At 37.7% G+C, this 22,587-nt stretch overlaps 5 protein-coding genes across 6 annotated transcripts; 1 reads left to right on the forward strand and 4 right to left on the reverse strand.

The window, feature by feature from the left end:
• The first annotated feature begins 1,769 nt into the window (after positions 1-1,769).
• LOC663835 (protein lin-54 homolog) lies at positions 1,770-10,183 on the forward strand. 2 transcript variants are annotated; one of them, XM_008198621.3, is made up of 4 exons: positions 1,770-1,918; positions 2,198-2,353; positions 2,400-3,313; positions 5,350-10,183. In XM_008198621.3, the coding sequence occupies exons 1-4, from the start codon at positions 1,900-1,902 to the stop codon at positions 6,337-6,339; spliced, it is 2,079 nt and encodes a 692-aa protein (XP_008196843.1). In that variant the 5' UTR covers positions 1,770-1,899; the 3' UTR covers positions 6,340-10,183. The 2 variants fall into 2 exon arrangements, with proteins under 2 accessions (XP_008196843.1, XP_064213642.1); XM_064357572.1 differs by having other exon boundaries at positions 2,406-3,313.
• LOC103313973 (oocyte zinc finger protein XlCOF15) lies at positions 8,134-9,323 on the reverse strand. The gene is made up of 3 exons (XM_008198619.3): positions 9,135-9,323; positions 8,756-8,887; positions 8,134-8,710 (listed from the first exon to the last, which is right to left on the reverse strand). Exons 2-3 carry the CDS (start codon positions 8,876-8,878, stop codon positions 8,183-8,185), a joined length of 651 nt encoding a protein of 216 aa, XP_008196841.1. The 5' UTR covers positions 8,879-8,887; positions 9,135-9,323; the 3' UTR covers positions 8,134-8,182.
• Positions 9,615-10,879, reverse strand: eEF5 (eukaryotic translation elongation factor 5). The gene is made up of 4 exons (XM_969849.4): positions 10,721-10,879; positions 10,228-10,456; positions 9,942-10,180; positions 9,615-9,893 (listed from the first exon to the last, which is right to left on the reverse strand). Exons 2-4 carry the CDS (start codon positions 10,427-10,429, stop codon positions 9,852-9,854), a joined length of 483 nt encoding a protein of 160 aa, XP_974942.1. The 5' UTR covers positions 10,430-10,456; positions 10,721-10,879; the 3' UTR covers positions 9,615-9,851.
• Positions 10,880-11,817: 938 nt separating this feature from the next.
• LOC135265247 (synaptic vesicle membrane protein VAT-1 homolog) lies at positions 11,818-13,400 on the reverse strand. Its single transcript, XM_064357578.1, has 4 exons — positions 13,018-13,400; positions 12,788-12,973; positions 12,526-12,736; positions 11,818-12,474 (listed from the first exon to the last, which is right to left on the reverse strand). Exons 1-4 carry the CDS (start codon positions 13,072-13,074, stop codon positions 11,891-11,893), a joined length of 1,038 nt encoding a protein of 345 aa, XP_064213648.1. The 5' UTR covers positions 13,075-13,400; the 3' UTR covers positions 11,818-11,890.
• A 1,284-nt stretch (positions 13,401-14,684) lies between these two features.
• SCCRO3 (Squamous cell carcinoma-related oncogene 3) lies at positions 14,685-22,512 on the reverse strand. The gene is made up of 4 exons (XM_008198616.3): positions 22,194-22,512; positions 21,985-22,139; positions 18,720-19,200; positions 14,685-15,617 (listed from the first exon to the last, which is right to left on the reverse strand). The coding sequence occupies exons 2-4, from the start codon at positions 22,058-22,060 to the stop codon at positions 15,266-15,268; spliced, it is 909 nt and encodes a 302-aa protein (XP_008196838.1). The 5' UTR covers positions 22,061-22,139; positions 22,194-22,512; the 3' UTR covers positions 14,685-15,265.
• Positions 22,513-22,587: the final 75 nt, after the last annotated feature.

Genomic DNA, 22,587 nt, shown 5'->3' on the forward strand with positions numbered 1-22,587 from the left:
TTTTTGAGTGGACATCTATGATGGACACCGTTTAAGACTTCTACCTTGCACATAGTGTCTTTTATTTAATACACGCGTTCATTCATTCATTTGTATAAAAGCCACAAAAACGTATCTTGAACTCCCTCCTTTTTACCGTTAAGTTTCAAGACTGGTGAATCCACGAAAGTGGAGTCCTTACATTAAAATCAGAAAAACCTCTTACTCATAATAAGTTCATATAAGTAAATTTGTTGTAAAGTCATTTACGTGAGTCTACAACCAACACGAAAACATGCAAGAAATGTTTGCACATACTATTAAAAGCACTACTTTTCTGTGAAAATTGAATTGGGCACATGTCCAAAACTCCAATGGTACCTTATTAGAGTCCGTATTTACTTACTTAGTGCTTTAATTTTTTTCTAAGTTTCAAAATAATGTTAAATAACCGGTTTTGAGGGTGAGAAAGTTGCCAAATTAAATGTGGAAGCCAAACACGACATTTATTTCTTATAAACGTTAATTCATTAATAAATTATTTTCATTCATTGTATTTATTTTTTCTTTATATTTATAATACTAACAAAATTTTGCAATTAAACACATTTAACCGATTTTCAATAAAATCGGTTATGTGTGTTTAAATTGTAAAAAAATTATAATATTAAATTAATTGTATAAATAATAAAATATTTAAATTTGCCGCCAATTTTAGTTCCTCATACTACCAAGATATGGCGCTATTATCGAAATTTTGACGACCAGTGAATTACGTGTTACTTGATTTTCTATAACTACTATATTCTATGGCTTGCGCGCAGATCGCTAAAAAGATCGCTTCGAAAATATCGCGCCAAAAGTGTTGTTTTGTCACTCATCGTTCAACGTGTTACCGGAAGTATGTAGTAATTATTTGTTTAATCGTTTAATCAAAGCAAAAATTCTGATTACAGTTCGTTAGTGAGTCAATTCCTGGTGTTGAGCGCCGACGAAAAAGATAAGTATCTCTTCTTTTGTTAATATAACCTCATCTTTTTGATTGGTGTTTCTTTCTATTTTAAAGGCATTGGTCTCTGGGCTGGAGTGACGGATTTTTGATTTCTACTACTCAAGCGAACTTTAGTCATGGCTGGTTATCGCAAATATTCCTGCAAATACCCCGGATGCACCAGTGGTTATGTTCCCAACAAAGGACAGTCCAATAAGCATTTCTTCACCTTCCCTAAGAATCCAAAGCTTCAAGAATTGTGGAAGAATGCCTGCAAAATTGAGGATCCTGTAAGTTCAAAATTGTACCTCCTCGTGGTCGTAGCGTGGGCAACTGTTTGCTGACAGACAAGGTAAAAGTCATTGCAAAGCAGACCTTATTTTGTTTTAAGTCTCGAGCAGACAGGCAAAACATGCCAACACTGACTGATTTAATTTTTTGATAATTTTTGTATAATTAAGAAATAATACAATACTTTAATTTTTTGAAAAATTTAATTTGTTATGTTACTCAAGTGTACAATAAAAATGTTAACAAAATCTGTGTTTTATTACCCCAAAACAACTTTTTTTGTAAGTTTCATTGCAAATTTTGTTTAAAATAAATATAAAACGTTTTCACTTTGTTTAAAATGAAAATATATTTTTTTATTTTAAACAATTTGCAATGAAACTTGTAAGATAAAAATAATAAAAAACAATATAAAAGGAATTTATTCAAACGTGGCGCTTTACCGTGGTAGTAACGCACTTCAGGACCAGAGGCGCTGGATTCTCGTGTTGCCAGTGATTTACTAGGGAATTATCACTTCTTAACCCTTACTGTTCTGTGGTTTGAACGCTTCCCTGGTCACGTGACATGTCAAATTTGACTATGGTGTTTTGAATAGTTTTAATTTTTGTGAAAATTCGGTAAAATCGGGCGCAATTATGCCCTTCAGTGACAAAGGTAGTGTATTTGCGTTGGACACTGGCTTCCTTCTTAATTGTGGGTCGTTTCGTGGCCAAATTTTCCACGCCAGGAGCGCGATTTTAAAAAGCGTCCTTTTCACTTGAGGCTCCAAATTTGAATCAAACCTAGGGCCTTAGCGCGAATTTGCGAGCACCATGGACGCGTCCAGTCACACTTTAACTGGTATTGCGGTTTACACACGAGTCAATAATTTTTCAATTTGAACCAAAAGTGTGAAATTCCCGGGGTCAGAATTCAAAAATGCCTCGCTTGCAGGTAACAACGAAGACGTGGAGGCCCTCGTGGACACTCTCACCATCGATGGGGCCACTCTGACCGAGACAAACCTCACGAGTTTGTCTTCCACAGACATCCAGCAACTGGCGGAACTGTCCCAAGAGCTGCACCTTTCAAACGACATGGAGACCGACGGTAAGCCCGGCCTCTGCCCAAAATCGCCCTCAACTACAGGTTTCAGAACCAGAGGTGATAATCGAGACAGTTGAGGAGACCGGTCAAGTGGACGCTGACGTCATGCAGTCCGAAATAGGGGCCCAAGAGATTGAGATTGAAACCGAACGCGCCCCCTCCCCCGAGGAGATCCTCCCGGACGTCAAAATCAAAACCTCCACAATCCCCCCATTGCGCCCCCTGACCATAGCCCCCAAACCCGCCAAGGCGGTCCCCATCGCCATGAAGCCGGCCCCCGGCCAACAACTCCTCCTCCTCCAGGGGACTGGCGGCAACCAAGCCATCAAACTGGTCTCATCCGGGGGCCAAGAGCTGAACCTCGCCAACGTGTCTTTGGGGCGCCCCGTGGCCATCAAGCCCGCCGTCAAAACAGTCACCACCACCTTAGTCCAGCCCAAGCAAGTCGTCATGAAGAAAATCGTCACCTCCACGCAGAAAACGCCCCCGAAGACCACCCCCACGTTCACCAACAAGCAGGGGCATATTATGGTGGTGCAGAAAGCCGACCAAGTCAAGCTAATGCCGGGGCAAACCACGCTTCCGAGCCCCGCCAAGACTATAACCCTTCAGCAAGCGCAGGAGATGGGGCTCATTACCACCACCAAGGTGCTCCCGCAGGCCACTTCCACACCGAAGCGTACTATGGTTTTGAATAATCCTGGCACCAAGGCGATTAAAATTGTGCCCCAAGTGGCGCCAGGACAGTTGTTGGGGCAGAAAACGGTCGTGAGTCAGATTAAGTCGCCCACGAAGATACTTCCAGCTACGCAGGCGACTGGAGGGAAGGTGCCCCAAAGGATTATTTTCAAGAGTTCGGGGACGGGGCACACGATTTTGTCTTCGCCGCAAATTATACAAGTGGCAGGGACGCAGGCGCTGAGCACGGGACAGTTGCATCAGATTAATATTCCAGGGAAAGGGGTGAGTTTTTCAAGGTGGATCAGTTGATTATTTCGACCAGTTGGGGCCCAACTTAGTCGATAAATCATCAAATTGGTTCGAAAATCGCATTTTTGTATTTCTAAAGCGTTTAAGTAGGTTTTTTTGAGGAGTTTCGTAGTAAAGAAAAATCACTGAATCATGTGAAAAATTTTATTTTTGAATTTTTTACAACCAGGATACGAATAATTTCGGGGAATATCATCAGAAGTAAGCAAAAAAGCTCCGAATTATATGAACAATGATATTGTTTTTCTCCCTTTTCGAACGTCTAAAGACTTCTTGAGCTATCAAATGAGTAAATTAGATCAGAATTTACTTTTCTTTGCCATTTTGGGAGCATTTTAATCGGTTTTACTGACAGAACCGCAATTCTTTCTAGGACTTTCGTTACAAATAACCCAAAAAGCCACTATAAGGTGGGTAAAAAATTCCATCGTTTTTTTTTTGAGGACTTTAGAAAGACCGTATCGCGAGATTTTGGTTAAACTGGAACAAAAAATTCCTAAAGTCAAAACGCGAACGCGTTTTTGTGCTTTTTGTGAGCGTTTTATACTCTTTCCAGCCAGGAACCTAATTGTAACTTTTTAGAGGAGTTTTATCAGAAATAAACTAAAAAAAAACGATAATATTGTTGCCCCTTTTAAGCGTTAAACACAAAATTTTTAACTAAATTTTGTTAGATTGGACCAAAAAATCGCCAAGTTAGTTCTCTGATGGCATTAACTTGACTTTACGAGCATTTTATTGCGATTTATTAGCAAAAAATATAATTATTTTAAGGAAGTGATTAAAAAAAGTGCACCAAAATTCACCAAATTGACCAAACTAGTTCGGAAAAGATGCAATCTTTACCTTTTGGGAACGTTTCTCATGTTTTTTTTAATGAAAAGAATTTTTTCGCGCGATTTTTCGATCAAAAAAGCAAATTAAGAAAGCCAGACTGCTATTTAGAATTTTTTTTTAATAAGAGCGATGTCATTAACTCATTAAGGAGGAGAATACCACGCTATAAAGCACCGAATTTCAGCCATTTTTCTCAGTGTTTTTTTAAATAGAAGGTCTTTAAAAAAAATTACTGTGCATCAATAATAAGTGTTAAAGAAAAATTAAAATACTGTAGTGGACTCTTAAGAATACAATTGCTTTTGTTTTAACTTTTACTTTGAAGACTGCAAACTAAGCTGTAAAATTACTAATTATACCAAAAATAATGTTATTTTTGGTCATTTTCAAATGTTTAAGCAGTTTTTAAATTAAAAATTCTATATTTTTTTCGAAAGAGATTTCGGTAAACTGGTAAATTATGTAAAAGATTACGGAACCTAGATAAAAGTAAACCGAGAAATTGCTAAATTCTATGAAAAATGATTATATTTGGACCATTTTTGGTTCTTTTTGAGCTGAAAACTCAAGTTATTCGCGAGGTTTTGTTAAAATGGATCAAAAAATATCACTAATTATGTGAAAAAGTATAAAATTTTTATCTTTTCAAGAAATATTAGTGACTTTTACGGCCAAAAACGTAAATTTTTCGTAAAATATTAACCTAAAAACAATAAATAATGTCAAAAACGGTGTAATTATCATTTATTTAAAATTGAAAAATGTTTTAAAGTATGTTAAAAATTGTGCCATTTTTGCATTTTTTGAGCGTTCAAGCACCTTTTACCAATATTTTTTTTTGGGTGTTTGTACCCGTAATAGGTACATCTTAATCTCAAATAATGACTTTATTTCTGCCTTTTTTTTGGTGCTTGCAGTACATTTTGCAGCTAGTAATATACTTATTTCAAAAATTTTCGTCGAAAGAACCGTCCAAAAATAATTTAGTTGGAAAATGGTATCACCTGTTAAAAACTCAGTTTTCGAATTATTTCATTTAAACGACCCAAAAAAATAAATTTTGAATAAAATGATATATTTGTTTTTTTCGTGTATTTTCCAAAATAAGCCCGGAACTTGGTCGAAAAACGCCGTTGTGTTTCAATTTACTGAATTAATTTTCTCCTTTTCAGATGCAATACATTAAGTTTGTGACGGCCACCAATGCCGAGACCACGCCCTTTTCCTCGGGAGCCTCCACCCTCACGACCGTAAAATCGTCAATGCAAGCGTCCCCAACCAACATTGTCTTGTCGGAACTCAAACCGGCGTCCCAAGGCGCAACTATCGCCCCCAAACCGTTGAAAAACATTGCTGCAAAAGCCCCCGTCAGCAGCAGTCAAGTGGTGATGTTGCCAACGTACGTCCAAGCCAAAGTGCCGATCCCCATGCGCCACACCTCCGCCACCAAACAAATATCCGCAGAGAGTATCACAATGACACCCGAGTCCAATCTCGAGTCCAACGGCATAAGACCCCGAAAACCGTGCAACTGTACCAAAAGCCAGTGTTTGAAATTGTACTGCGATTGTTTCGCAAACGGCGAATTCTGCTACATGTGCAACTGCATGAACTGCTTCAACAACTTGGAAAATGAGGATCACAGACAGAGGGCGATCAAGACATGTCTCGAACGCAACCCTAATGCTTTTAGGCCGAAGATCGGCAAAGCGAAAGACGTGGCCGGGGACAGTTCGATCAGGAAACACACAAAGGGGTGCAATTGCAAGCGGTCGGGCTGTTTGAAGAATTACTGCGAGTGTTACGAGGCCAAAATCGCCTGTTCGAATAACTGCAAATGCATGGGGTGCAGAAATATCGAGGATTCGATGGAGAAGAAGAGTCTGAGGGCCTCGATTGAAGACGGGTTGCATAATTTGCAAGGGAAGATGGCACAGACCAGGGATCCGCTCCAGTTCAGGACAAGGAGGACGTCAAACAGCCGACAAGCGATTAATTTCATAACGGATGACGTTATCGAAGCGACCTCGCAGTGCATGTTGACCATCTCCGAAAGTGGGGATGCAAATATGCAAGATGAGCAAGTGACGAAAAGCCAGATTCTGGAAGAGTTCGGGAGGTGTCTCAAGGAGATCATCGATTATTCTATGTTGCACAACTGATGAAGTAGCGCTACGTGAAGTCAGACTTAAGTGTAGGTTACTAACTTTATTTTTATTTCCTAGGTTTAAGTTCAAATAAACTTTAATTACGGTTTTAAGGGCCGGTTTTTGCCCAAAACAACTACCCTAACGTCTAAAACCACTTAAAAATAGAAATAATTTCATTTTTTTAAATTATTTCCTTGAAACCCTTCGGTTTTTTTGCGGACCAAGTTTAAAAAAATTGCTGATTTTTCCTGTGTTTTAGCACGTACTTGCAAAATTTCGTTAAAAAAGACTGAAAAATCAAACTAGACCAAAAGTGGGCACACTGTTCAAGCGGCCGTGCAAATGCACAAATTTTAAACTCGGTGTTTAAGAAAATAATAAATAAAATCGTTTTACAATTGGATGTTATTCTTAGGTTAAATCATCACCTCACAGACGTTTTAAATTTTTGTAACCAACGGGTTAAACAGCTTAATAAATTTATCGTTTTTAGGGAAAACCTAATCAAATAAATCATAAATAAAAATAAATAAATAAATAAGACCCCTAATAAAATTTATCAAAAATTACGTACTATTTTTTAATAAAATACTGAAACGACCAGTTTTTTCTTTATTTAATTTTTGGAAGTATTAAATTCTGATAATGTTATTTATCTGAAAATTTGTGTACAGCTATAATCTGTTGTCCTGACCAATGAAAATTATTTTAAATAGAAAGATATGTTTTTTTACTGTGTTTCTGGGTATCTTGAGTTATTCCAAAAGGATTTTAATCGGCTGTCCCTATACGTAAATTTAACCGTTTTCAAAATATTTAGGGATTTTTTGAAAATCTCTGGTTTTGCATCTTTCACTTCAAAAATCGATAATTCTGTCATTTTTAGTTTTAGAAATCGTATTTGGACAATCAAAAAAATCTTATATTTTTTCTTCAGTGTTTTCAAAATTGGAAAAAAGTTTACAAACTTTAAAACCTGAACGTTGTTTTTGAACAATTTCTACAAGCTATAAGTCAATTTTTTCAAATAGAATGCCCCAATTAAATAGCATTCCCTAAATTCATTAAATTTAGATTTAAAAAACTTTGATTTCTTATATTTTATTCAGTTTCCGTGAATTTTTCAGTGCCAACAAAAAGTTCGTATAACTTGAAATCTGTTAAACATAAGTATAGGAAATGTTAATACAGATCGCTGCAGAATTAAATTCTCTACCATTAATTAGTGAAATAAAAATTGTGGCATTTTAATTGAAAATTTTTAGTTATGGTTGTTTGAAATTCTGCAAACTTAATCTTAAAAATTTGGAAAGGAAAGGAAATAAGGCAAAGATCTAAACCTTCTTTTTCAAATAAGCCAAAAATTTTTTAAAACAGCAGAGTTATCAATTTTTGAAGTCAAAGATGCAAATCGAAAAATTGTCAAAAAACCTTAAATGCTGAAAACTGATTGTTTTCAGATGACTATCATTATTAGAACTTCGAACCGCCAGTATACATTGGTGCTAAAGCCCTCAGAAAGTTACGATTTTTTTTTCATGCGATTTGAATTTGTTATTTTTTTATTTTTCATTTATTTTTTTTAACTCGGTTAACCTGTGAGGGAATGATTCAACTTAGGACCCACATCCAATTATAAATAAATCATTTTGTTTATTACTTTTCATAAAAATTCAATTTAAAAATTTCCTTAATCACGCTAATTAGGATTTTCAAAACGTGGGACTTTGGTGACTAGTGCGTGCTATAAATTATTGAGTGCTTACTTACAAAATGGATTCGTTTTTCTTTGCAAGAAGAGTTAGATTAGTTGCATACTTTTTACACTTTATTACAAAAGAAGAAATTATCACAATCAAGCATTATTCTTGTGCACTTTATTCAAGTGCCTAATCAGATACGAATCCCTAACAAACCTCCTCTGACAAACCTCACACTGGAACCCCCTGCGATTGCTATGCCCTTTGACATGTTGCACCAACTGGCTCTTGGTGCTAAACCCGGCGTTGCATTCCGGACACGACAGCCCATCGGACACGTGCGACCATCGATGCGCCACCAGATAACTCCTCACGGCGAATTTCTTCTCGCACACATCGCACGCATACGGCCTCAGCCCCGTATGCACGCGTTTGTGTGTATTTAGACTGGATTTTTGGGTAAATCTCTTGTCGCATACGTCGCACTTGAAAGGCCTCTCGCCCGTGTGCGTGCGGAGGTGGACCTCCAGATAGGGCTTGCGGCAGAAACACGCCTCGCATTGCGTACACTGAAAGGGCTTATTGCCCGAATGGAGCTTCATGTGGACGTAGTAACTGGACGTGGAGGAGAGGACTTTGCCGCAGATTTTGCACGTCTGGGGCTTGCGCTTCTTGCGGGGCTCCTGCAATGCGACAGTGAGGATTGTGGCAGCAAGGGGGCTACCTACGTCGGCCGGGGGCGACGACGGCTTGTCGGGCTCCGAGCTGGAGCAGCCGTAGAAGCTGATCGGCTCGATCTTTATCTCCGTCTCGAACACGCTGTGCGACAACTGCGACAGGGTGCCGAACATGGCGGAGGCCTACGGCGAAAATGAGGTTATGGCCGCGTTTGTTGTTACTAGTGCCCATTTGACGAATTGTTTGTTTGAATTGAATAAAGCGTTACAACCAATTCTGTGTCTTTGTGTAGTTTTTACGGAAAATTGGAATTTGAGGTTATGTTCGTGGTGGTGCTATTTCGGGCGTTTGTGGGTTTTTATTTGTTTATTGTTACGTAAAGGCGTACGTTTTATTGACAATTTCATGCTTTTGGGGGGTTTGGGGTACCTTTAGGTTGAACTTTGGATGAGCGCAATTGGGGTAACCATGACCTCGTCACATGTTGGGGTCAGCGGTGTGTGAACTTGTACTAATTTTGGGTGCAAACGTATTCGAGAGATATTTTTTTGCAAATCGTTAAATTTGTGCTGACGTCAGAGGTGACTTAACCTCACTTAAGGGGTGATTGACCACCCAAAGTTTGAATGTTGGCGCAAGAAATGAAAGTCATGTTGGTTCCTATGTTATTGTATTTCAACCAATTCCAGAAAATTATTGCAAAAATCAATTGGTCAGTTACTTAAAACTTACGCCTAAACAATATCAAAACAATTAAAAAAAGTTCTATACTTACTGAACAAAAGCAATATCAACAAGTTATTCGGAGTCAGAGCCAGCTGCTTCCCGAAACTAGAAAAACTCTGATGATGTGAAAAATGAGAAACAGGTGGCTCGACTGATTGGAGCTTGAATAAAAATTTACATTGATTTAAAATTAAATTAAATTTTTATTGAACATAATTGTAGCTTTTGCATTTGAATTTCGCCAACAAAAGTACAAATAGATGTAAAATGTAAACACCACATTGACGACCTGCGAGTCCACCTGGTGTAGGTAAGCTGTTGATATAACTGGTCCAATACGATAATTATATAGCTTAGCGGCAGTGGAGGCCTCTGGACTTGGTGAAAACAGGCTATGGCCCCCACGTCACGTGATCGGTATTATTTATCAAGCGCAGTGTTTGTTTTCACAGCAATTACCACCTAAAAGCATGGAATAAGTCGTGATTGTTTGCCGCGGTGGTGACTTGCCTCCTCGCCGCAAGATTTGAGCACTGTACACAGAATGTCCTTGCCGGCGTCGTACTCAGCGCGTAGTTGGGCCCCCACGTCCCCCTCTGGAACTTTGAGATCCTCACGGAGGTCACCATTGTCAGACATGAGAGACAAATAGCCATCATCAGAGATATCAGTCAACTGGTAGTCCTCGCGCTTAACGTGCGGGACATCCATATTGTGTGTTGAGGGACATATATCTTCGTATTTTTTACCTGCAGCCCCTGTTAGCGCCCGCTCTCGAACAAACCCCCCAACTCACCTGTAAAAATATCAATGCCTACCAAATGCACTTTGGCGTGTCCGTGTTTTCCAGTTTTGGAAGTTGACATTTCGACAATCTTGCAAGGTCGAGACTTGAGCATGACGAAGCCGTTCTTGCGCAGGGCCGAACATTGCATGGGGTAAGTGGCCGAAGCGCCGGAGTCCCCAGTTTCGAAATGAGTGTCGTCGATGTCAGCCATCGTGTGTCTTATGTCCAACCGTGCAAGCTGCAAACACAACAGTAGCGTCAAAAGGGGCGCCGCCGACGTGGCGCCCGCAGCCCCCATAGCGTATTTTTCGCCCATTTCGAGGCAACATGGCGCGAACATACACCTCAACCATGCACACTGTCAAAACGGCACAAGTCAAAAGGGTGGCGCGATGGGAACGAAAGGGGTGGCAAATTGGGGCGCGAAATTCGCACAACGGCGCCGGAAACGCCAAATTCATACAGATTTTTCCGGAAATTTACAGAAAAATAAGCTACTCACATGTGTCCAAGATGGCAAATGATTCCAAAAGAAACACAAATGACATGCGCGGAGAAAACGAACGGTACCCGTGGAAGCGACAGTGGCGCCGCAAGGCGCGCGATTCAAACTCACGCACAATTGGACGCCCAACCTACAGTCCTGCAGCCCCTCGGCCACTTTTTGTCAATTATATGGCTTCAGAAAGCCACAAACTACCACTCTTTGGGCGATAATTGTGTTAAAATCAACCAATAATAAGTTTAATCGGGATTGAAAAGGTGTGAATCACCAAAAAATGAAAATAAACAACAGGTGTTTTCGATAATTATTGGAGATTTTATTAAACTACGGATATCTAAAGGTTAGGATATGAAACGACGCACAAATAAAACGTTCCCGTCCTCGATAGTTCCGTTAATGACTCCAGAGAGCGCAGTTGTTCCATTACCCTCAAGTTTGGGCAATGATTTAAAAAAAATGTAGGTGTTTGTATAACGGTTAACACATTAAATTATCAAACGTAGGACAAACAATATGCAAAAAATTTATCGTAAACTATATTTGAAAAAAATCAGTTTTATCAATCTGCACTCTGTCCCATATTTTTCAAAACCCTGCGAATACGGTTCCAGATACAAGGAAAATGTTAGAAAGAAAGTTGTAGAGAATTAAATTTCCTATAATAAAGTCCTCGACACCATATCTCTATCTTCTACAGTTTAGGTATAAATTAATTTTTCGTGATTGAGCGTCTTTGAACTTCTTTACGGCCTGAACCCTTGACGATAGAGGTATGACCTTGCGGACTTTTTTAAAGGAAATCTAATTCTCTACAAATTTCTTCGTAACATTTTTTTTGTATCTCTAACCGTATTCGCAGCGTCTTGAAAAATACGAGACGTGGGGCAAATTTTGAATAATTTTTTTCTCATGTTCCTTATGAAAATTTTAGTCGGTAGTTTTTCTCAGTCTGTTAAGAGTTCAAAGTTCAACATTTCTGGATTTTTTTCCAAGTAAAGCAAACGATTTGGCGCCGAGACGGTAGCGCCCTCATTTTTACTCCACCGTACTAGCTTTTTGAGTTCAGAAAATCCTGGGACTAATTCATAGACCCGTGTATGTCAAACTTTATTAATTAATATCAGTACAGTTACAATAATTTATGAATGGCACTTGACAAAAAATTAATTAGCCGTCCTGCTTCATGGAAATTAAAACTTTCCCGACGTTTTTCCTCTCGGCCAGCAACTTCGTGGCATCAACAATCTTCTCCATGGGATGCACCGAATCAATCTTCACTTTTAGTTTCTTCTCTTCCATCATTTTGAAAATCACCCCCAAGGCGTCTCTTACCCTTCCTGGGTCCTTCTCAATCAGCGTCCCCAAATGAAGCCCCGCAGCGACCCTATTTCGCGTAATTAACTCCTCCAAATCAACGTTTTTCGTAGTCAACCACCCCTTCAACAGCGTAAAAATCGACAATTTTTGCTCATTCTGAATCAAATTATTCGCCCCAATTAAAACAATGCGTCCTAAAGGCTTCAAAAGGGTTTTCAAGAAGCCATAAAGCGGGCCGGCGTAATTAGACAGAATTAAATCAAAGCCTTGGGGACACTCTTTTGTTATTTCCTTTTGGAAATTCTCGTCCAAAGTTAGGGTGATATCGACGCCGTTGGCTTTGACTTCGGGGTGCTTGAAGGGGGCTGTGGTGCCCACCACTGTGACCCCGGGGACGGTTTTGGCCAGCTGGGTGCCCGCCCACCCCACACCCCCTATTACAATTAATTAAAAAAAAAAACAATAAAAACGATGTTAGTTTTTACCCCCGCATGAGAGTATCAAAACTGTCTCATTTTGCCGCAAATTCCCGAGCTCGATAATGGAAAAGTAGGCGGTTAAGTAATTGACGAAAATCGCAGCACCCTCCTCCCAAGTCACGTGGTCGGGTAGAGGGTAGCATTTGTCGGGGGTTACCCTGACTACGTCCCGGTACATCCCACAGTGATAATCATAACAGATGACATGTTGGCCCACCTACAATTTCTAGTTTTCAAATTGTTACTAATTTTGAGGACAAAAATCAACTTTGAGTTGTGTGTTTTCGGCCCCGATTTTCACAATTGTGCCCACACATTCCATCCCCAAAACAAACGGCAGTTTTTTGTTGTGCATCAAACCTTGCCGGGTGTACAAATCGGCAAAGTTTACGCCCCCATATTCCACTTTCACTTCGACATTGCCCTCCAAAGGAGGCAAGGCAAAGTGTTCCACCTATAACTGGGCTGGGATCACCTCCAATTAGTTAATTAACTTACGCTAAGGACGTCGTAACTGCCGAATTTTTTCACCACGATGGCTCTGCTCGTTTCCATTTTATGGGTAGGGCTCAACAAGTAGTGTTTGCTTGGCCTTGGTAACAAAAGACAAGGTCAAGGGCGTTCGAGGTAAATAATTGTAAAAAACTGTTGATATGATTTTTCTTGCTTATCAGCAGTGTCGTGTTAATGTCACAGATGTGATTACCGCGGTTTTACTCCGGTTATTCAAATAGGTATTTATGAAAAAGCAGGGACGGACCGTGTCAGTTTTATAGGATGGGGCAGAAATGATTTTGGGCCCTTTTTTCAACCCAATTCGGTGTTTTTTGGGTACCTAATTGTTGTCAAAATTTTGATAAATAACTGCGTTTTTAATTGCAGTATGTTGATAAACGCTCGGGAACGTACAAATAATACCATTTCTGATTAAGTTCGGTCACTTTAACGCTTATTTTTGACGAACTTTGGAGGGCGCTTCAAGCGTTATACCGTTTCGACACCAAATCGTGTTATAGTTATTATTTATTAGAATAATAACTATAACACAAGTTTAAAGTTCGAGGACTGTCGTTATGCAACGAGCGTATGCGAGTTGCATACCTAGACACCCGAGAATTTAGCGTTTTCGTAGAGTGTTATTCAATTTTTTTTTTGTTCGAACATGTTGCGATGAGAAGCGTGTTTTAAAATAGTGAAAACATTTAAATTTTAATTTTTTTAAATTAAAAAAACTGCCAAAGTCTGATAGGAAATTTAAAAATAATTATTCAAAGTTATGTTAGGGAACGATTACTTAGTTTGAAAGATAAAAACATTAAAAAATAATGAAAAATGAAGAAGTTGACAGAATAAGTTTGTATAGCACCAGATTTTTAAAATATGACTTTAGGAATTTTTTCTCAACAACGTACCACTAGTTGGAGCGCTAGTTTTTGTGCACCTGTTTATGACTTTTTGTCTATTTATTCCCGAACAATTTTTTTGCGGCCCGAGATAAGACTAATAGTTGCGTATTCACAATCAGTCTTTCGTTCGCATTCGAAATGTGCAGATTCGTTTTCGTGTTTCCATTTAATTAATTTGTTAAATTTAAATTGAAGTTCGGAGTGTTTGAATAAGGCGATTTGAACTTCGACAACGAAAAGGTAGGAAAAAGCGGATTTAACAACCGTTTTTTGCACGAATTGATAGATATTTATCACAAACAAATGTAGGCTATTTTGTAAAAACGAATTCGGGACGTTAATGTTTGATTTTTTTGAGACAAATGATGTAAACTTCATTTTAAAAAACTGTTGCAAGTTTCCATATTTAACACTTCCTTTCTAAATCTCTTATTCAAAAAAAAAAAAATATATTAATTTTTCCGTATGAGTGTTATTCAATTTTTAAAATAGTGAAAACACGTTGCTATGGTAAATAGTGTTCATAATCTATGATTCAAATATTAAATAGAAGGCTTAAAATGTTACCAAGAAAAACTAACGACTAAAATTTTCATATGAAATATGAGAAGAAAAATTATATAAAATTTGCGCTCTCTGGCGAGATTTAATAGAACTATCGAGGATGGGAACGTTTTATTTGTACGCCGCGTCATCTCCTAACCTTTAGGTATCCGTAGTAAGTCGAGGTGTGAAGGACGGGCGCATCACTGCGTCCAATTAAATAATCATACTGTTTATTCACAAAACATTCAAATATACAGTAATATCTACAATTAAAAAATCTAAATAAATATATTGATAGAATAATGAAGTAATAAAAATAAGACAGTTAAAATCAGAGCACCTAAAATGACCTTTCAGTCTTACACGAAAAATTCCAAATAGAACATATCACAAAAAAGGAAAAACCGACAGCTCGCGAATTTAGCTTCCAACAAGAGACCGAATTAATACTGAACACACCGATAATTTAGCATAAAAATCAATAGCGGCCTAGTCCTGAGTCACGACGCATAAAAAAATAACATCTCCACAATAAAATTAATGGACGAGTGAACCGAATTTAAGTAAAAAATGTAGGCACGTTTCTTGCCTATCTCTCACTTCCGTTATATAAAACCATCAGACGACACATCCAAAGCAAATAGCGCGCGCGCAAAACTGCATGATCAAACGTACGTTCATAGAAAAATTTCCTTGTTGCACACCTCACCACTACGCAAATATCACGACCGGCGGGGTCTTCGCCCCGTCAAAAATATATAGGCAGTTTTATATACAAGACGCCCGAACCACCATCAATCGTTCTGCTCGATGATGATCAGCCCTTCGCAGTCCTTGTCTTTGGAAATGTTTTGGTTGGCTTGGTCGTTCTCGTACTCGACGAAGTCGTCGAACAGGCTCGGCCACGCCTCGTTGTCGTCGTAACAACTCAAGTCGTCGCCCACGGCTTCGGCGAAATTCAAAAACATGTTCCACGTGTCGCGGGGAATCCCCCGAACCGACTGGTGACTCTCGAGGAACGACAGCCAGCGCGCGAGGATCGGGGGTTCCCGCATTGTGAACACCAGCCGCCACAGCACCACCGCCATGTCCGTCGGCAGGATTCGCTGCCCCGCCGCAGAATCCAGGCCGAACCGGAAGGTAAACCTGTGGCGTAGCAAGAAAAAGCGATAAAATTATGATAACTTACAAACACTTCATCATTTTCAAATGCGGCTTTCATGACAGCATCTACAATTCTGATGTACTTTTAGGGCTTGTTAACTTTTTTTAGGATTTTTAAAACAATGTATAATCGGGCGTTTTAGAAAAAGCCTAGTAATATTGCAAACGACCGGGAAATCGAATGAATAAATAATTGCAAGATTTTTACGATACGACTGGAAATTTTAAGTGTATTATAAAATACCTAACAAGTTTCCGTCTTATTGACGGAATGGTTTTTATTATTATCCATTTAGAAAATAATACCAGGTTACAAAATCAATCGTTTTGTAAAGGATTGAAAAATACAGTCAGACCTTTCATAAAGTACCACTTTCTTACTTATATATTGAGAAAAAAAATGCACCCCAAATTTAAATTTATTCGTCGACTAAAACCTTATAGCTCAATAACATTCGGATAAGGAAAGTTGAGGTATTTTCACTTTTTTTCTTTACTTATCACCGTAAAATTATTATAGTTCTTGATAATCCCTTATTGATGAAGGCATTGCAGTAAGAGAATCTGGAAGGGGCTAAAAAATTACACCAATTTTCGGAAGTAGAAAATCCGTTGACAACGAAGTACAGACTAGGAGACGATATCCAGAAATACAATTTTTCTACGCTCAAAGGAAAGCGAAAAAAATTCTGAGGCAAAATACTCAAGTTTAAAGATGTCAGTGGAGATTTTTCACAATATTCGAAACAACTATGAAGAGACGGAAAGTATTTTCTACAAACTAACTTAAAGGCTTTTGTATTTATACAATAAAGCAACCAGAAAAATTTAAAATACATCCCCGCGCGTCTAAAGGTTGGACACTTATTTAGTTTAAAAATTTTCCCTCTGTATATACCGGGTGCTCAAAAACCGGCGCACGAATTTAATGAAGTGAGGCAGAGAATCGCTTACATATAATGATAAAAATAGTAAAAAAATTCTTTGTATTAATGTTATTGATAAATAACGAATTTTAAATAAATGATATGTGCCAACGTTGTCTAACAGTCGTGAGCGCAATAGAATTTGATCAACAATAAAAATAAATTATTTTTGAAACAGTGTCCTAGGAAATAATTCCCACTGTTGGCACATCTACAAACTGTGATTTTTTTATGAATTTTATTTTTTATTAAATTAAAAAAAACTGCTAAAGTCTGATAGGAAATTTAAAAATAATTATTCAAAGTTATGTTAGGGAACGATTACTTAGTTTGAAAGATAAAAACATTAAAAAATAATTAATATAAAACTGAAGAAGTTGACAGAATAAGTTTGTATAGCACCAGATTTTTTAAAATATGACTTTAGGAATTTTTTCTCAACAACGTACCACTAAGTTGGAGCGCTAGTTTTTGTGCACCTGTTTATGACTTTTTGTCTATTTATTCCCGAACAATTTTTTGCGGCCCGAGATAAGACTAATAGTTGCGTATTCACAATCAGTCTTTCGTTCGCATTCGAAATGTGCAGATTCGTTTTCGTGTTTCCATTTAATTAATTTGTTAAATTTAAATTGAAGTTCGGAGTGTTTGAATAAGGCTATTTGAACTTCGACAACGAAAAGGTAGGAAAGTGCGGATTTAACAACCGTTTTTTGCACGGATTGATAGATATTTATCACAAACAAATGTAGGCTATTTCGTAAAAACGAATTCGGGACGTTAATGTTTAAATTTTTTGAGACAAATGATGTAAACTTCATTTTAAAAAACTGTTGCAAATTTCTATATTTAACACTTCCTTTCTAAATCTTTTATTCTGCAAAAATTTGTATTAATTTTTTCGTATGAGTGTTATTATTTTTTTTTACTATAGTAAACGTGTTTTAAAATAGTGTTCATAATCTATGATTCAGATATTAAATACATCCCCGCGCGTCTAAAGGAAAATTTGGTTGGATACTTATTTAATTTAAAAGTTTTCCCTCTGTAAATACCGGGTGCTCAAAAACCGGCGCACGAACTCAACAGAGTGAGGCAGAGAATTGCTTACATATAAGGATAAAAATAGTAACAAAATCCTTTGTATTAATGTTATTGATAAATAACAAATTTTAAATAAATATGTGGCAACGTTGTCTAACAGTCATGAGCGCGATAGAATTTGATTAACAATAAAAATAAATTATTTTTGAAACAGTTTCCTAGGCTATAATTCCCACTGTTGGCACATCTACAAACTGATTTTTTGATGAATTTTAATTTTTTTTAATTAAAAAAACTGCTAAAGTTATTCAAAGTTATGTTAGGGAACGATTACTTCGTGTGAAAGATAAAAACATTAAAAAATAATGAAAACTAAAGAAGTTAACAGAATAAGTTTGTGTAGCACCAGATTTTTTAAAATATGACTTTAGGAATTTTTTCTCAACAACGTACCACTAGTTGGAGCGCTAGTTTTTGTGCACCTGAATATGACTTATTGTCTATTTATTCCCGAACAAATTTTTTGCGGCCCGAGATAAGACTAATAGTTGCGTATTCACAATCAGTCTTTCGTTCGCATTCGAAATGTGCAGATTCGTTTTCGTTTTTCCATTTAATTAATTAGTGAAATTTAAATTGAAGTTCGGAGTGTTTGAATAAGGCTATTTGAACTTCGACAACGAAAAGGTAGGAAAGTGCGGATTTAACAACCGTTTTTTGCACGGATTGATAAATATTTATCACAAACAAATGTAGGCTGTTTCGCAAAAACGAATTCGGGACGTTAATGTTTGAATTTTTTGAGACAAATGATGTAAACTTATTACTATTCTTCAAAAATTTGTACTAATTTTTTCAGAAATTTTCACAATATCAAACTGTCAAAGACAGTGCTATTTATAAAAAATAGAACATGTTTATATTTATTTTTTTAGTACATGCTTACACCAATATTTCTACTCGTAAATATTAGAATAAAAGGGATCCTAAGCTTTCAGACGAGTTATCAGCGATCATTATTATTATTTAAGGAGCCTTTCAAGGGGGCATTTTAAGTGTGTTTAAAGTAAATTTGTACCGAAAAAAGGGTAATTTAAGTGAAAATAAGTGCAACCTGTACAAATCCTTAAACTGCTCCACGTCCTGGCCGACCTCCGCGACGAGCTCGGGCAGCCGGCCCTGGATCCCCTTGACCGAGTCGGCCCGCATGGCCTTCAACCCCGTGACAAACTCGGACCTGGTGAACCGACACATCTGCTCGGCGTTGAGCTTCCACGCCAGTACCAAAATCCGAAAATCGTCGGGCGAGATCTGCAGGTCTCTGCACAACTGTTCGATGCCCTCTGCGAGGATGGTGTCCTCCGCGTTGTCCTTGTACTGGTCGAAAAGTGCGTTTAGTTTCGCGTCGGATGGTTTGCTATCGGTGAGACCCATCGCCGGCGCCGACTTCGAATGGGGCTTGCGAGGGTAGAAACGGTTGTTGGCGGGTTCCGGAAGGGCTGTTAGGTGGTTGCCGTTGCTCAGGATCGTCTCGGTTGGGGCCGAGGAGGCTGGCACGTGACTCGGAGCCGGATACAGCTGCGCTTCGGGCATTTCTGCAATCAGGAGTGCACTGAGCAAGGTGGCACTGCCACACAAACGGGGTCAGAGCTGGTTTCATTTTTTACCAAAGAGCGGAATTATTAACGTTAGAGGCCGGTCGGCAATAACGGAACGGGCTGTTGACATTCTGATCTCTAATTCGCAAAACGAGTTCCATAATTACTGTTCAATTGGCGACGTTCATAAAAAATAGAACAACTTTATACTTATAATTTTTTACTTTTGCGAGCTCTCTTCTACCTTTGGTACTTTTATAATACCTCCTTTATAGAGGTTTTCTTGACCGAGTGCGAAATTTTTAAACTCATTTAAACTCATTGTGGAATCTAACGTTATCCAGTGCCTGTTTAACTGATTCAAAAAAAATTAACATCACAAGGTGACATATTAGGGCTATAAGGGGATATGGAGGAGTCTTTCACTGCAATTTTTCCGGGGTCTTTGCGATCAAATGGGCATTGTGTAGTTGAGCGTTTTTGTTAATTTTCAAAAAAATTACACTTCTTGCTGAATGATCCCGTTTTTTATGGAAATGAGGGCATAATATTTCAAATATTAAATAAAAATAGTAAAAGGCACTAGTCTGGACACTGTGGTGTCAAAATCCGTGTCCATAACGTCCTGGGTCTTAAATACAGAAAAACCACAACTTTGAGCGTAGTCACTATTTTTTTGATTGTATTTTTTTTATTCTGGAGTAAAATAACAGATTCAGGTTCCTTTATACGTAATAGTGAATTGAAAAAGTTTCCTTTAGACTGGGGACGGACAATAAATTAAACTAAAAGAGAGTTATACAACGTTTCGTCTTATTACAGAAGACATCATCAAGATTGTTTGCCTGATGATGTCTTATGTATTAAAACGAAACGTTGCATAACTCTCTCTTTTGGAAAAATAGTGTAAAGAGTTTCGTCAAAATTTTGTTTTAGTCAAAAGTTATAATAAAATTACGGTTTACATTAAATTTGAACCCCCTAAGTATATTTTTACATCGATATTCATACAATTTTAACTATGTACTTGTGCAGTAATGAAGTCGATATTAGTACTTACTTGGTATTCAGATATGCTTAAAAATTATAAAGAAATAAGTCTCTGTTTATGCCGATATTTATAAACTAGAGAAGTTATTAGCAAAAATAAGCATACTTAGCTATTCGTAATCTTATATTTCTGCAGAAAACTCAATTTACTAATCGACGCTGTGTCTGCCGTACCAAGAACTTGAGAAAAATTTTTAAAGCTAGACCGATCGTAACATCATAATAACATGAGATCGAAAATATATTCAATTAGAGCAAGCTGTGCCTGCCGAACTTTAGCCGTTTATTCTCACTTTAGCCACACTTTTGAAGTTATGACATATGATGTGGCTAAAGTTACACTTCACTTTCAAGGCCTGCTCTAATTGAGTATATTTTCGATCTCATGTTATATATGTAGCGGTTTTTAGCAGAAAGTGTGCACTAGTTTATGCCATCATTTCCTGATGGAGATAGGCGATTTATTTAATTTTAAATTATTTTACCAAGAACGCAATTTTTGTGTTAAGTTAATAAGCTGAGAACTGTCGGCTGTAAGTAACAGAATTTATCGGATGATTTTTCGGCGATTTCAGTCATTTCAAAAATTTCACTTACAAACGCTTTAGAAACATTCCAAAAACATTGATATCTTGAAAACTGCTACTATAGTCTCACTTTAACTACGTAGAATTTCATGTATAGAAAAACATTTTTTACAATAAAAAATAAACGATATTTGAAAACTTTTTTGGAACTATGATGTCCAAAGCAAAATGCCAACCAAATTTGCATTTAAATCTACCTGTCTCTAAGGTATTTTGTAGATATGGTGTTTTACATTGAACTGTTGTTAGAGTATAGTATATGAAGAAAACAATTTTGTTTATTAATTTAGACAAATAATTGTTAATGATGAGTATTCAAATAAATCTAAACGTAAAAATAAGGCAAAATATGTAAAAAACATATTAAAAAAATTGTTGACTGCTTGTTTTTCCTTGGGACAGCCGTGTTGGAGATGTTGAAATTGTTTGCAGATATAAATTTTTTCTAGAAAAAAAATAACAACTCGAAACGTAACAGTCTCAGATGAAAACTCTGGATGTTCGAATTCGTGTACTTAGAATTTTGTCAGTTCCAGAGTATTCCAAGTGATTCAACGGCTCACAAAAAGTTGATTTAATATTTTTAAAATTCACACAAAATAGGATCAATAACACAAAAACTATCGGCGTTAGTTAATAATGCTTCACATGTTCGAATTTTTCAGTCAATTATTTGTCGATTTCGGGACAGTTTGAGTGACTCCGTGCCGATTTATAATGCTGCTTTTTTTTCCAACTTGACACTTCAAAAATCTAGAGAAATAGAGAACCCTGCATTTCTGACTGATTTGCAATTTGAACGTAAAAATAATAATAATAGTGGAATTTTTACAAGTCTGGCAGTAACCAAACGAGCAAATTAGTAGCTACTTAAGTGATCTAAGTACTTGGTCATAAGAATAAACAGCTTTTTATGAATATGGATGGGTGAAGTAAATGCCAATACTAATGAAGTAATTTTTATGAACAAACATCACCCAATTCTTGCTGGCTAGAAATCAGAATTGTCCTTAAAAGGCAGCCGTTTGCGGCCAGATGTTCGCACTAAACTTAACGACCCAAGTCGCAATAAAAGGAATCGTAGCTGCAAGTCGAGCAATACCATGTGTCTCCATAAATTTTTTGAATCAAACTTGCAACCCACCTTCTTTACGGCAATTGGGCGAGTTGTCCAGGGCCGTACTGTTGGGCTCCTTGAAGCACGCCAGGCAATTGCCCATTGGAAGGGCCCAAACGAAACCTCGCGAGGATTTTCAAAAAACACTCTTGCATTGCCTATGCTGACTTTACCATCAAATCCTACAAAAACCAACCGTCAACATGGAAAAACACCACTGGCGGGCGACTACTAACGTAAGAAATTTCTATTCTACCACTATTTACGCGACCAATTCACAAATTTCGACGAGTTTTTCGACGGAATTTTCATTATGACACTTGGCGAATTCTGGGAGGGAGAATTGTCATTTTTGGCGGTGGTTGCACGCACGCACTAGGCACAGGCATACAAGCGGGCTGATGGGGCGCAAGGGGGCTAAAAGTCCGCTCTTCCAGGGGGCAAACTACAATACATCTGTTGATTTGACAGATGCAGCTGATTTGCGGCTACTTTCACGCCATCTCGGTTGTCAAGTAATCAAACCGGGGCCCCGGGGCGCCCTCTTCACAAACGCGACTTTTTTAAACATGAAATTGTTGACTAAAGAAAAATTGTCAACGTGTAGTGCCCCCATAACATAAATTTAAA

This window comes from Tribolium castaneum, chromosome 6, assembly GCF_031307605.1.
Source record: "Tribolium castaneum strain GA2 chromosome 6, icTriCast1.1, whole genome shotgun sequence".
In the NCBI taxonomy this organism is placed as follows: domain Eukaryota; kingdom Metazoa; phylum Arthropoda; class Insecta; order Coleoptera; family Tenebrionidae; genus Tribolium; species Tribolium castaneum.